This window comes from Stigmatopora nigra, chromosome 7 (genome assembly GCF_051989575.1).
Source record: "Stigmatopora nigra isolate UIUO_SnigA chromosome 7, RoL_Snig_1.1, whole genome shotgun sequence".
NCBI lineage: Eukaryota > Metazoa > Chordata > Actinopteri > Syngnathiformes > Syngnathidae > Stigmatopora > Stigmatopora nigra.
Genome location: NC_135514.1, coordinates 12,867,322 through 12,882,598, shown reverse-complemented (window position 1 = coordinate 12,882,598; position 15,277 = coordinate 12,867,322). Strand labels below are relative to the sequence as shown.

At 40.2% G+C, this 15,277-nt stretch overlaps 1 protein-coding gene across 1 annotated transcript in view; it reads left to right on the top strand.

Moving 5' to 3' along the window:
- The window catches only part of LOC144199665 (neural-cadherin), a 72,813-nt gene that overhangs the window by 38,889 nt on the left and 18,647 nt on the right, over positions 1 to 15,277 (top strand). Inside the window, exons 5-17 of the mRNA XM_077721478.1 lie at positions 1,165 to 1,276; positions 1,340 to 1,589; positions 2,622 to 2,764; positions 4,022 to 4,194; positions 4,286 to 4,454; positions 5,297 to 5,467; positions 6,202 to 6,374; positions 6,443 to 6,610; positions 9,046 to 9,295; positions 9,370 to 9,497; positions 9,566 to 9,752; positions 9,836 to 9,979; positions 14,222 to 14,505. Of these exons, the coding sequence (XP_077577604.1) occupies positions 1,165 to 1,276; positions 1,340 to 1,589; positions 2,622 to 2,764; positions 4,022 to 4,194; positions 4,286 to 4,454; positions 5,297 to 5,467; positions 6,202 to 6,374; positions 6,443 to 6,610; positions 9,046 to 9,295; positions 9,370 to 9,497; positions 9,566 to 9,752; positions 9,836 to 9,979; positions 14,222 to 14,505 (2,352 nt within the window). The remainder of the gene's footprint in view (positions 1 to 1,164; positions 1,277 to 1,339; positions 1,590 to 2,621; positions 2,765 to 4,021; positions 4,195 to 4,285; positions 4,455 to 5,296; positions 5,468 to 6,201; positions 6,375 to 6,442; positions 6,611 to 9,045; positions 9,296 to 9,369; positions 9,498 to 9,565; positions 9,753 to 9,835; positions 9,980 to 14,221; positions 14,506 to 15,277) is intronic.

Genomic DNA, 15,277 nt, shown 5'->3' with positions numbered 1-15,277 from the left:
GAGCTCGGTTGTCGCGTCGGCATTTCTACGGCCCGACGGAAGCGCCCAAAGTTAGCCAAGCCGAACCCCGCGGGGGCGGGAAGCCGCCAAGATGGCGTAGGACACTCAAACGCACCTGGAGGAGTACATTATCACCTCCCCCTGTATGCCAAATGTTAGTAAGTACTTGAAAATGGCCGCCAAAGTAGCATCGGTACCCTCAAGGCTCGATTAAGGGGGGGGCTCGGATAATCCACTTGGAGTGTGTGGACATTTGCGCAAATTTGTGTGTTGCCTGAGGCGTTCAAGGACATTTCGGAAGAAATGTCATCTAGCACCACTGGACATTAAAATGAAAAATATATATATATATTTTTTTTTTTGAGCAATGTATTTTATAGAGATGCATATTTAATGCAATTTAGGTCAATTATTTGAGTTAAAATAGGATGAGGTTTATCCTTGGGTGCAATTTTTGGGTCATTGAGCCCACATATAGAAGTTTGGGTGGATGGATATTGATGTTGTTTATTCGTTTTGTAGTTATTTATTTTATGATATTGCGTTTAAATTTTTTAGTCGAAAGATATTTTGATGCTCAATTCATTTAGTGTTGTTTATTTTAATACATGGTATGTATTTTTTGAATGTTTATTTTTGTTTAAACCAAAGGCTTGACCATTTTAGATATAATATTTAGTTTTTTTTATATAATAGGATTAAAAGAACTAGATTAAAATCCCTGAATATTCAGTTTTTTTATCGATCTAAAACAATGTTGATTTTAGCTTTTTTTCTATATATTTTTAGATTTTACAAAATGATTTTTGAACTAAAAACACAGATAAAATGGATTAAAAAATGACAATTATTGATTTAAAAGGGGGAAAATAATCAAGAAATATACATCTAAACTCTTCATTTTAATTTGAACCTAAAACAGAAAGTCGACACTCATGATTTACTTTTTCGGGCCGCACAAAATGATGCGGCGGTCCAGATTTGGCCCCCAGGCCGCCACTTTGACACCTCCGAGTCCTAAACCTAATCACAACCAAACCTTTGACCTCCATCTATCCCCATCAATATAATGATCATTCAAATCCATCCTCTGGTGCAATACCGCAATCCCTGTTCCTTCAATGGCGGCCATTATCTTAATAACACTTGGACGCCATTTTGCAGGTCGTCATTCACATCACGGACGAAAACGACTGCACTCCAGAGTTCCTTCACCCCATCTACACCCGCGACAACGTCCCCGAGAACATCGCACCCGGAATCTCGTTACTCCAAGGTAAGCCCTCGGCCGCCCTGATTGGACGACCAAAGTCCGAAAACATGCTCCTACCCCTTTCAGTGGTAGCCCGAGACTGCGACTCCGGCGCCAACTCGGAGGTGTCCTACTCCATCCCCGGCGCCGATTTCCACATCACCTCGGCGGGTGTGATCAGCGCCGCCCGGCGACTAGACTACGAGCGGCCCAATCACATCTACGAGTTCCAAGTGGTCGCCGTGGACGCGGGGACGCCACCCCGCACCGGCACCGCTTCCGTCCGCATCCGGGTGGCCAACACCAATGACGAGACGCCCGTATTCTCGCAGAGCGCGTAAGTCACAAAGACGGGTTTTTTGGGGGTGTTCGGACGTTTGGTCGCTGGTCTTTTGGTTGCCGGTCAAATGGTGACAGTTTACTGTTGAAGCCAGCTCTCAAAATTATATTCATGAGAGAGAGTTTACTGTTTAGTACCTAAGTACGATTTAATATCTAAGTACTGTTTATTATCTAAGTACTGTTTAGTATCCAAGTACTGTTTAGTATCCAAGTACTGTTTAGTATCTAAGTACTGTTTAATATCTAAGTTCTATTTAATATCTAACTAATGTTTAATATCCAAGTACTATTTAGTATCCAAGTACTGTGTAATATCTAAATACTGTTTAGTATCTAAGTACTGTTTAATATCTCAGTACTGTTTAAAATCAAAGTACTGTTTGATATATAAGTACTGTTTAATATCTTAGTACTGGTTCATATCTAAGTACTGTTTAATATCTAAGTACTGTTTAATATCTAACTACTGTTTAATATCTAACTAATGTTCAATATCCAAGTACTATTTAGTATCCAAGTTCTGTGTAATATCTAAATACAGTTTAGTATCTAAGTACTGTTTAATATCTAAGTATTGTTTAAAATCAAAGTACTGTTTGATATCTAAGTACTGCTTAATATCTTAGTACTGGTTAATATTTAAGTACTGTTTAATATCTAAGTACTGTTTAGTATCTAAGTACTGTTTAGTATCTAAGTACTGTTTAATATCTAAGTACAGTTTAATATCTTAGTACTGTTTAATATCTAAGTACTGTGTAATATCTAACTAATGTTTAATATCCAAGTACTATTTAGTATCTAAGTACTGTTTAGTATCTAAGTACTGTTTAATATCTAAGTAATGTCTAAACCAACTCTCAAAATTATATTCATGAGAGTTTAATATCTAAGAGAGAGAGTTTCATATCTAAGTACTGTTTAATATCTACGTACATTTGACCGGCGACCAAAAGACCAGCGACCAAACGTCCGGTCTCGGTATTTTGGGGGTGTTTCCACCGGAATTGAACCCAAACGTCTTCAGCTACAAGACGTTCCTGAGCGAGGACGCCGGGCCCGACACGCTGGTCGCCATCGTCCACGCCAACGACCCGGACGGAGACGGCGTCTCGTACGCCATCACCGGCGGCAACGAGGATAGCAACTTCCTATTGGACAACCAGAAAGGTAAAACTCTACTATTGGCAAACTTCCCTTGATTTAACTCCGCCCCCTTCCCCAACAGAATAACAAAATGTAAATCAATTCCAATTATTTTGACAGCGCTTCCCGTAAACATGGCGCCTGGTGGCCGCGTCTCTCCGGGTCGTGGCCACGCCGTCGTGTTTGTTAGCGGCGTATTATCATAACAACGCGCCACGGAGACGTGGAGGCACGTTGGCGCCCGGGCGATTGTTGCCGTGGTAACCGCTGTATCGGGGACAAAGCCAGTCAACCCCTGAACAGGCGTGAATATAAAAGACGTCATTATTTATTGATATGCGATGCCGTTGCGTCTTGTTTATGGTTTGTGTGTTTTGGCGCCTTATCGCGAGCGCTGAAACGCATAAACGATTTTAATGGAGGTTTATTGGAGAAGACGGCCTTTGCTTGTCGTACTTTCTTCTATCAAAATGTAAACAAAGTATTTTTTTGATTTTAGTGGAAGTTTTGTGGCTATATTAGGGCTGCACAATTTGTGTCTACAAAAAAATCGTGTTTGATCTTAATTATTGCACTTTTTTTTAAAATATGAAAAACAATTATGATATTTTTTAAGAAGTTTTAATTTTAAGAATCTTTTATTTGCAGGAGGAGGTTTTAAACTCGATTTAAATTTAGTTTTTGAGACTTTTTTTTAATGATGTTTGGGAAAAAAATTGATTTTTATCCATTTATGATTTAGTAAATCAGGATTTTGTAGACTTTTTTTCTTGACAAAGTTTATATATGATCTCAAACAAACATATTTTTTATTAATCTATGATTAATGATGCATTTTAATTAAGATTGAATATCTCACCACAATTATGATCAATTTAATATCTACCAAAACAATATTTTTCACCAAATTTAAATGTTGTTAAACATCTCCCAAAAAAACAATTTTTATCAATTTGATCAATGTAAATAATCATAAAATCGTAGTTCCTTGGACACACAATCTTCAATTATGATTTCTAATTTTAAGTATGATTAAACATGTCACCACAATTTTGACCAATTTAACATCTACCAAAACACAATTGCACCAATTTTTTTCACCACATTTAAAAACAATTTTTATAGATTTTTGGACTTTTTCAATGTAATTAATAATAAAATTGCAGTTCCTAAGACATCTTTAATTGTAATTAAACATCTACCACCATTTTTAAATGAATCGACCATGTAGTAAATTATAAAAAGCCATTTACAGATAATTTTTGTTGTTGTTTTTTTCAGGCATCATTAAGCTCCGTCGTAGCCCCCCGCCACGTCTAAGAGGACCCCAATACGTCTTGACCATCACCGCCACCGACGACAACGCGTCCGGTGGTCCGTTCCCGCTGAGCAGTTCGGCGCATGTTGTGGTGGGAATCAACGACATCAACAACAACAAACCCGTCTTCAACGAGGTGACGAGCGTCGACGATTGTTTGGACGCCCGAAATTTGAACTCACATAGAACTGACTACTCATATTTTTTTTTTTTTTTTTGTCACTTAGTGTCAGAACTACAGTTCCAGGGCAGCCATTTTGGAAAACCAGCCCCCTGGGACTTTTGTGCTGAGGGTCCAGGCAGAGGACGCCGACATGGGGGTGAATGGAGAAGTCAAGTATGGAATTATGCATAGGGACGGAGTTTCGTCCGGGTTCGACATTCATCCCGATACCGGTGAGTTATGGTGGCTTTTCTGCGGGTGAAACATACTCTCAATTCGGAAATGTATCGGGATACAATTTTTTTGTATGAGTGGTTAGTGAGTTGGTCTCACAGTGGGGGATCTGGGTTCGAATCCAGGTGGGGTCACCTGTGTGGAGTTTTCATGTTCTCCTGTGTGGGTTTTCTTTGGGTAGTCCGGTTCCCTCCCACATTCCAAAAATATGCACTGTAGGCTGCTGATTGGACACTAAATAGCCCCTAGCTATGACCGTTTGGTTGTTTGTATCATCGTGCCCTGTGATTGGCTGGCTAGGATGTCCCTCACCTTGTACCCAAAGTCAGCTGGGTGAGGCTCCAGCACCCCCTGTGACCCGAATGAGGATAATGTAGTTCAGAAAATGAGATGGGAGATGAAATGTTTTGATGGTTGACTTATTTATTGGTAGTGTTATTCCAGTTTAAAGAAATTGGACGTCAAAAGATGTCAATTGCAGGGAGTTGTTTATTTTTGTGATGTTTTTTTGGTCATTTTAGGGTACTTCCAGGTCACTCGTATATTTTCTTTTTTTTGGGGAATTTTCCATGTTGACTTTTTCACTGCCAATGTTATTTGAGCCTGTCAATCTAAATTGACTCGATCAATAATACTTCAAAATCAGAAATTGATAAAAATATTTTTAAAATGTCACATGATCTGTAAAAAAAGTCGTGTGTTTTGATCCGGTGGTCAGATCAAGGACACCCCTTAGTATTTTCTACAAATAGCAACAGGCTAGCGGTGAGGTCAAAAGGTCGGACAATGTGTTTTAATGGGATTTCTGTGTTTGTTTGTTTTTTTTTTGTGTTTTTTTTAGGCGTGATTACTTCAGCGGTGACTTTCGACCGTGAGCGCCAGAGGGAGTTCACGCTGTCGGTGACGGCCACCGACCAGGCGGAAGAGCCGCTCATCGGGATCTGCCAGATCGCCGTCCTGGTCGCCGACCAGAACGACAACGATCCCAAATTTGAGAACAGCCGTTACCAATGTGAGTTTTTTTAAAGATTGACCTTTAAACTAAAACAAGAAATACCACTTGAAAAAAACAAAAATTCCACCAATTAAATGAGAGAATTTGATTTACTGGTTGATGTCATTTCCGTGACCGGACGTTTGGTCTCCGGACGTTTGGTCGCCCGGTCGTTTGGTCACCCGGACGTTTGGTCGCCCAGACGTTTGGTCGCCCGGACGTTTGGTCGGCCGGACGTTTGGTCGGCCGGACGTTTGGTCGGCCGGACGTTTGGTCGCCAGGACGTTTGGTCTCCGGACATTTGGTCTCCGGACGTGTGGTCGCCCGGGTGAATATAATTTTAAAAGCTGTCATGTTGTCAAATGTCCGGTGACCAAACGTCCGGGCGACCAAACGTCCGGGCGACCAAAAGTCCGGGCGACCAAAAGTCCGGGCGACCAAAAGTCCGGGCGACCAAAAGTCCGGGCGACCAAAAGTCCGGGCGACCAAAAGTCCGGGCGACCAAAAGTCCGGGCGACCAAAAGTCCGGGCGACCAAAAGTCCGGGCGACCAAAAGTCCGGGCGACCAAAAGTCCGGGCGACCAAAAGTCCGGGCGACCAAAAGTCCGGGCGACCAAACGACCGGGCGACCAAACGACCGGGCGACCAAACGTCCGGGCGACCAAACGTCCGGGCGACCAAACGTCCGGGCGACCAAACGTCCGGGCGACCAAATATCCGGGCGACCAAACATCTGAACACTGTCGTTTCAGACTTCCTGCGGGAGGACACGCCCGTCGGGACCAGTTTCCTCCGGGCGGCGGCGCACGACGACGACCAAGGCAGCAACGCGGCCATTGCGTACTCGCTGTCCTCGCAGACGCCGGCGTATCTTCACATCAACCCAAGCACGGGCTGGATTTACGTCAACCAGCCCATCTCGCAGGTAACGCCACTTTGAGGATTAGCCAAAAATATTGTAAATATTTATTTGCAATTGTTTCATTCTGTCAGACATCCAAGATCAACCAGCAGATCGTGGCGTCGGATGGCGGCGAGCGCAGCAGCTCGGTGGAGCTCACCGTCATTATCACCAATGTCCACAACCAACCGCCCCATTGGGAGAAACCAGAGTACTGGGTCACCGTGCCCGAAAACACCATCAGGGATGCCAAGATTCTGGTAAGTTACGCTCAAAATTAAGAAAATGGCCCAAAAAGTAATAATTTTGGATATAGAAAACAAATTTGGCAATTAAATGTGTCAGTTTTTGACCATTTTCTAAAAAAAAAACTAAGAAAAACGCATCAAATTCATTCATTTCAGCAATTCTAATTGTGACATCACAACCAGAATTGATGATCATGTCTTTTTTAGCTAGCTAATACATGTCAATTAAATGTTAGCATGCTAAACCCATTTTGGATGTAGAAAACTAATTCGGCAATCAAACGTGTCCATTTTTGACCATTTTCTTTAAAAAAAAAACCATCAAATTCATTCATTCCAGAAATTCTGGTTGTGACATCACAACCAGAATTGATCATCATGTCTTTTTAGCACTAACTAGTACATGTGTATAGATAGAATGTTAGCATGCTAGCAGGCTGTAAAAACCTGCTGCTTATTCTGGGCTTGACATTGTTGTCTTTTTGGTGATTTTTTAGTGTGGGCGGGGCTTAGGCAGAATGAGTCATTGGCATCTAGTTTGTTTCTATTTGCTGAATTTAAAGGCGATAAAATGGCGAATAAGTGAATTACGTACGACTATGAACACTAATAAATATGCTAAATAGTTAAGTTTTGCGTCGACGTCGATAGGCGTCCATTCATGTGGCGTCCATTCGTGTGGCGTCCAATCCTGCTGCTAGGAGTTGAAATTTTAAGTTGTACCTAATGAAGTGGCCCGACGTTGCGGGCTCCTTCCTTTCCGCTCGAGTGCTAATCACACGCCGGAGGAGCGCCGGTTTTAAATTTAGCCCTTCTTGTTAATTACACCGCTAACGAGGTAGAGAGGCAGGCTGTCATTCTGTGTTAAGATTTTTTTTTCTTTCTTTCTTTCTTTTTCCCCCCCTTTACGGCATATGTGCCGGTATTATTTTTAAAACTTCACAAAAGTTCTCCTTCAAATCTTTGAAGGTGTCGTGCTGCACTTGGCTGATTATCGGCGCTACTTTGCCGTAGGTGGCAAAGTGGCGGCCCGGGGGCCAAATCTGGCCCGGCCGCATCATTTTGTGCGGCCCGAGAAAGTAAATTTATGAGTACCGACTTTCTGTTTTAGGATTAAATTAAAATGAAGAGTATAGATGTATATTACATTTCCTGATTTTCCCCTTTTTAAATCAATAATTGTAATTTTTTAATATTTTTTTCTGTTTTTTGTTCAAAAATCATTTTGTAAAATCAAAAAATATATTTAAAAAAAAGCTAAAATAAACATTGTCTTAGATCTATAAAAAAAAACTGGATATACAGGGCTTTTAATCCAGTTCTTTTAATCCATTTATATAAAAAAAATGTAAATATTATATCTAAACATAAAATCAAAATGATGTTAATGCGGTGGATGTCTAGTTTTGATTGTAATTCACAGGAGAAAGATTGGACGCCACAGAAATGGATGTCCAAGGTCTTCAATAGCATTGAAAGAGTTAAATGTCACATTTATTATTTGTATTAGTTGTACGTGTTACAATCATTTGCTGTTTAATCCTCTTGTATTGAAATGAATGAACAATTTATGGGAGATAAGCTACGCCGTAAATTAGCGTTAGCATTCGGTCAGCGTGTTACCAGAAGAATTTTTCCCTGAACGGCAGCCGCTCCTCCGTGTCCTTACAAGGTCGGACTCTTAAAAAGTGACACGCGGCAGCCGTTCTTTTCCCACGTTGTCATGGCCCAGAGCGCCCAAGATTGTCCCATTTTGATGTCATCAATATTATAAATGTATGAAAAGAACTGGATTAAAAGCCATAAATATTCAGTTTTTTATAGATCTAAAACAATTTTTATTTGAGCTTTTTATTAAATATATTTTTAGATTTTACAAAATTATTTTTGAACTACAAACAATGGATTAAAAATGACAACAATGGAATAAAAATGATGAATAATGGATTACAAAAAGCAAAAATTGATTAAAAATGACAAAAAATGGTTTAAAAATGACAAAAAAAATGATTAAAAATGACAAAAATTGATTAAAAATGTCAAAAAATAGATTAAAAATAACAAAAAATGGATGAAAAAAATATCCCAAAAATGGATGAAAAAAATATCCCAAAAATGGATTAAAAATGACCAAAAAATTGATTAAAAATTACAAAAAATGGATTAAAAATAACAAAAAAATGGATTCAAAATCACAATTATTGATTTAAAATTTCATTTAAATTTTATCTGAAAACAGAAAGTCGGCGCTCGTCATTTACTTTGCCGGGCCACACAAAATGATGCGGCGGGCCAAATTTGGCACCCCAGCCGCCACTTTGACACCTGTGTTCTACGGCATTCATAACTAGCGTCCATCTTGAGTGGGGCAAGAAGTAAGAAAGCCAGAGATATGAGCGGCGAGTCTAACGGCGTACTCCACCTCGGGTTCCGCCCCCTTTTCCCAGACAGTGAAAGCCACGTCGGCGTTGGGCGACCCCCGGGTCACCTACAACCTGGAAGAGGGTCAGGTTCCCGAGACCAACATGCCGGTGCGCTTCTACCTCCGAGCCAACCGAGCGGGCGGCTCGGCGTCCATCTTGGTGGCCGAGAACTTGGACTTCGAGACCACGCGCTTCTTCGCTCTCAGGGTTCGAGTCCAGAACGTCGCCGCCGTGCCGCTGGCGTCCTTTGCCACCGTTTACGTCAACGTGACAGGTGAGTTTTTAAAAAAATATATTAAATTTAATATCTAGATGCAATGGAAAATGAAATTAATTTTCTTTTTCCAGACGTAAACGACAACGTTCCCTTCTTCCTGTCATCCACGTACGAGGCCACGGTCCCCGAGGGTGCCGAAGCGGGCACGTCGGTGGCCCAGGTGTCGGCCGTGGACTTGGATTCGGGTCTTCACGGCACGGTAACGAGTCTCCGCCGGACCCCCGCCGTACTAATGCGTCCCCTGACACGATTCCACTGACTTTCCAGGTCCGCTACGCCATTTTGAAAGACGAAAGCCAAGATTTCCGATTGTTCAGCATCGATCCTGAAAGCGGCGCGGTGGCTACGCGGGCCTCTTTCGACCGGGAACAGAAATCGTCCTACCTGATCGAGGTCCAATCGCGGGACGCTTCAGAATCGGCCAGGCCGGGACAGCAGGGGCAGCCCAACACGGGTAACAAACTCGGAATTGGGGGATGTGGGTGATGGGAAATTGTTTTTTTGAAATGGGAATGGTCTCTTGCTGTTGATGGACAGACACGGCTTATGTGAGGATTTTCGTGGCCGACGTGAACGACAACGCTCCGGTGTTCCCGCGCGCCGTCTATGAGGCCAGCGTGGAGGAGGACAAGGAGGTGGGCTTCGTGGTCATCACCGTCACCGCCAACGACCACGACGAAGGTCAGTCGCCGTCAAGGGAAAAAAATGGGTTGTTTTTTTATTTGTATATAGTTAGGTTGGGTTGGCTTAGGTTGGGGTTAGGTTAGGTTAGTTTTTATTTGAATTGAATATATTTGGATTTGAATTTAGTTTGAAATTGATTTGAATTTGATTTAATCTGAATTTGATTTGGAATTGATTTGATCTGAATTTGGTTTGATCTGGATTTGAATTGATTTGGATTTGAATTCATTTGATCTGTATTTGAATTTGATCTGGATTTGATTTGATCTGGACTGGATTTGATTTGGATTTGATTTGATCTGGATTTGATTTGGATTGGATTTGATTTGGATTTGATTTGGATTTGATTTGGATTTGATTTGGATTTGATTTGGATTTGAATTTGGTTTGAAATTGATTTGAATTTGATTTAATCTGAATTTGATTTGGAATTGATTTGATCTGAATTTGGTTTGATCTGGATTTGAATTGATTTGGATTTGAATTCATTTGATCTGTATTTGAATTTGATCTGGATTTGATTTGATCTGGACTGGATTTGATTTGGATTTGATTTGATCTGGATTTGATTTGGATTGGATTTGATTTGGATTTGATTTGGATTTGATTTGGATTTGATTTGGATTTGATTTGGATTTGATTTGGATTTGATTTGGATTTGATTTGGATTTGATTTGGATTTGATTTGGATTCGATTTGATCTGAATTTGGTTTGATCTGGATTTGAATTGATTTGGATTTGAATTCATTTGATCTGTATTTGAATTTGATCTGGATTTGATTTGATCTGGACTGGATTTGATTTGGATTTGATTTGATCTGGATTTGATTTGGATTGGATTTGATTTGGATTTGATTTGGATTTGATTTGGATTTGATTTGGATTTGATTTGGATTTGATTTGGATTTGATTTGGATTTGATTTGGATTTGATTTGGATTTGATTTGGATTCGATTTGGATTTGATTTGGATTTGATCTAGATTTGGATTTGATCTAGATTTGGATTTGATCTAGATTCGGATTTGATCGAGATTTGGATTTGATCTAGATTTGGATTTGATCTAGATTTGGATTTGATCTAGATTCGGATTTGATCTAGATTTGGATTTTGACTGGGATTTGGATTTGATTAGGTTAGATTAGAATTTTATTATATTAGTTTTTTAATTGCCAATGTTGGCTTACCAGTCCATTCCTAAAAACTTAAACATTTTAAAACTCAATCATTTTTGTTAGCCCAACCACCAAAAACGACGCAATCGGAACCGCTTTCTGATTCTGAATCCCTCAGAAATCCATTTTGCAATCTTCATCTCGAGACATAGAAAGGCAAAGTAGAGGATGGATGAAGCCCCTGGCGTAGACCGCCACCGCCGCCCCCCCCCCCCCCCCCTCTTCCGCCGCCAAAGCCCCCTCCCCAACCCCCGTAAAGCTGATTAGTCTCCGCAGCTCTTTGTCACCCGGCGCGATTTGCACATCCTGCTCGCTCGGCCCTCCGACTGGAAAATGTGCCGAACTAAGTGCGTCTGCTAATGAGATCAAAAGGCTGTTTAAGATTGTGCCGAGTCGGCGTTTTGACGCCGGCGCCGGTGTCGCCCGGAGCTGGCTTTAACACCGTCGTCGCAAACAACGCAGAACGCAAACACATAAGTCACGGATGAACGGGCCCGCTACACTTTGCAAACTTGTAAGCCATTTACAAAGCAAACATCAACCACATTTTACCGCCGTAAAAATGTCAGCCGGATAAAATAGGGTCGCAATGCTGAGTAAAACGCAACAGCCAAACGTTGTGGAACCACATTCGTGTCAACTACAGTATTTTCTCGCGTATAAGCCGTGTTTATAACGCAAAGAAATGATGACTGAATCAAGGGTGCGGCTTATATGCGCACAAATTAGATTTTAACGTCATAACGCAAGATAATGCGGACGATACGGTCATTAAAAATGTGAAAATACTCATTTACAGTAATCCCTCGAATATCACGTTATTTCTGGGGGACATTTTATTCTTAATTACATTTTTCGTAAAAATGCGCGGCAAAATATGTGATCGTCATTTAAGACGACGATAGGGCACGGGTATCAAAGTGGTGGCCCGGGGGCCAAATCTGGCCCACCGCATCATTTTGTGCGGCCCGAGAAAGTAAATTATGAATGCCGACTTTCTGTTTTAGGATCAAATTAAAAAGAAGAATATAGATTTATATTAATTTCCCGGATTTTCCCCCTTTCAAATCAATAATTGTCATTTTTTAACCAATTTTTTTCTGTGTTTTGAGTTCAAAAATCATTTTTTTTATTTAAAAATATATTTAAAAAAATCTAAAATAAACATTGTTTTATATCTATACAAATGGAATATTCAGGGCTTTTAATCCGTTTATTAAAAAAAAAATCTAAATATTAAATCTAAAATGGTCCGGCCCACATAAAATCGAGTTCGGCCCGCGAACCAACCCGAGTCTGACACCCTTGCGATAGGGTGTAGAAAAGGTGCAAGCGGAGCGTCTCCGGCGGTGGGATGCCCGCGGCGGCCTCGCTAATGATCAAGTGGACCATATGGCGTGGTCCTCTCCGCACACGCCGATTTAATTGGCAAGCCGGCAGGAAGCTCTAAAATGAGATGAAGGTCAGGAGAAGGCTCCTCCTGAGGTGGACCTGAGGGGGAACTTGTCCCCCAGCTGTGACAGATACTCCTTCCCAAGGACTCCATTTCAACGTTACAGATGGCCAAAATGTTGCCGGGACGCCGTGGCATGGGGGAGCGCCATTGGCGGTGGAGGATTTGAGCACATTTATTCCGTTTCGAGGCGTGAGCACGTTTTGGTGGCGTTAATGGAGGCGGGTGACCAATTTGCATGGACAGGGAGGGGTGGCACCTAAGAAAAAGCATACAAACATGTTTATAAATGGAGTATTGGACATTTATTTAAAATAGAATACACATATACACATAGTATACACTTGGTATACACATGCACATAGTATACACACAGTATACACATACACATAGTATACACATAGTATACACATACACATAGTATACACATATACACATATTATACACGTATTATACACATAGACACGTATTATACACATATACACATAATATACACACCCATATACACATAATATACACATAGTACACACATAGTACACACATAGTATACACATAGTATAAACATATACACATAGTATACACATATACACATACACACATACACATATACACATATACACACCCATATACACCTAATATACACATAGTACACACATAGTATACACATAGTATAAACATATACACATATTATACACATATACACATACACACATATACACATATACACAGTATACACATATACACATGGTATACACATATACACATAATATACACATATACACATAGTATACACATATACACATATTATACACATAATATACACATATACACATAGTATACACATACACATTATATACACATACACATAGTATAGACATACATATATACACATATACACAAAGTATACACACATACACGTAGTATACACATATATGTACATATATACACAAATACACCTATACACATATACAGTATACACAGTATACACATATACACGTACACATTGTATACACATATACACGTACACATTGTATACACATTTAAACATATACACATAGTATACACATTTAAACATATACACATATACACGTTTAAACACTAAAGGTGAGCACCTCACAATACAATATATGACATATTCATTTATCTACTGCCATCCCTCCCACTTCAAACCGATTAGGCATCTTTGGCCATCTATTGTAGCTGATGACTTCATTTTGAGGCATTCCCAAACATTTCCTGCTAATTTCTTAGTGACTTTTGGTTGATTTTGGGCATTCCTGGGCCTATCCTGATGATTTTTTTGCCATTTTTTTATGTTGCTAAAGCGTAATCATTCACCCTAATCAATTCATATGAATATTCAGTAAAAAATGTCAAAACGACGCCAATATAAACATCCCGCAAACTGCTTCTCATTTGCATACGTAGTAATCCCACGACAGGTGACAATAAAAGACACAAACATACCTGCCAGCTATTTAAATATTTAAATATCTTCAACAAACACAAATTAATCAAACATCCAGAGACGTAAAAACAACATTGTTATTCATTTATTGTCATTTTATGTGACAAATATTCCACCAAATTTTTTGTGTTTTTTTTTTTCAGGCGCCAACGCCAAACTTCGCTACCAGATCGCGGCGGGCAACGCCATGGGCGCCTTTGACGTGGAACCCGAAGTGGGCACCATTTTTGTAGCGCAACCCTTGGACTACGAAACGGAACGGCGCTTTCAACTACGATTGGTCGCCTCGGATGGCAAATGGGAGAACGAGACGCTGGTGGTTGTGCACGTGGTCAACCGCAACGACGAGGCGCCCGTTTTCGGTCTCAGCGAATACCACGCCGTGGTCCAGGAGGAGCAAACGGAGCTGCCGGTTTTTATTCTGGAGGTACGTCATCTAAATTTTGCTTATTTTGTCTCAATATTTTTGTACATTTACCATATTTTCTCGCATATAAGCCGTATTTTTCGCCCAAAAAAATGATGACTGAATTTAGGATACGGCTTATATGCGCATAAATTAGATTTGAGATGCAAAATGCCATAATTTAAGACAATATGGTGATTTATTTCAAAATAGAGAAGAGATAAACAGATAAAATGCTTATTTAAAATTTATTTTGATGTTTAACTAAACTGTATTCTCCCTAAAAAGTGAAAAAAAACTCACTTCTAGCTGCCATTGCTCGCTCAGGGCGCCGCCATCTTACTTAGGGATGACAAATTAGATCGCTATGGACACACTTCCTGGTAGTACTGCTCACATGACCTCCTTTTTGAATTTTTGTACGTACAGAAAACTACTTTTCGGAATTTTTATATTCTTTGCATTCTTTTGAGTGTCCCAATATTTTTGGACATTTTATTATTTGGTTTGTATGTCCTTCTGCGGCTTTGGTCAAAAGTTTTTGGACACTTTATTAGTCATTTGCATGGGAAAGCGTCTCTAAACTTTTGATCACTCATGGTAAAGACATCAAAATCAATTCAATCCTTTTTATTTTTTTACGTGTCCCAATACTTTTGCCCCAAGTACTTTTTAACTTCGTGTGTCCACTTTTGTTCAAAAGTTTTGAGACACTTTATCAGTCATTCGCATGGGAAAGCGTCTCTAAACTTTTGATCACTCATGGTAAAGACATCAAAATCAATTCAATCCT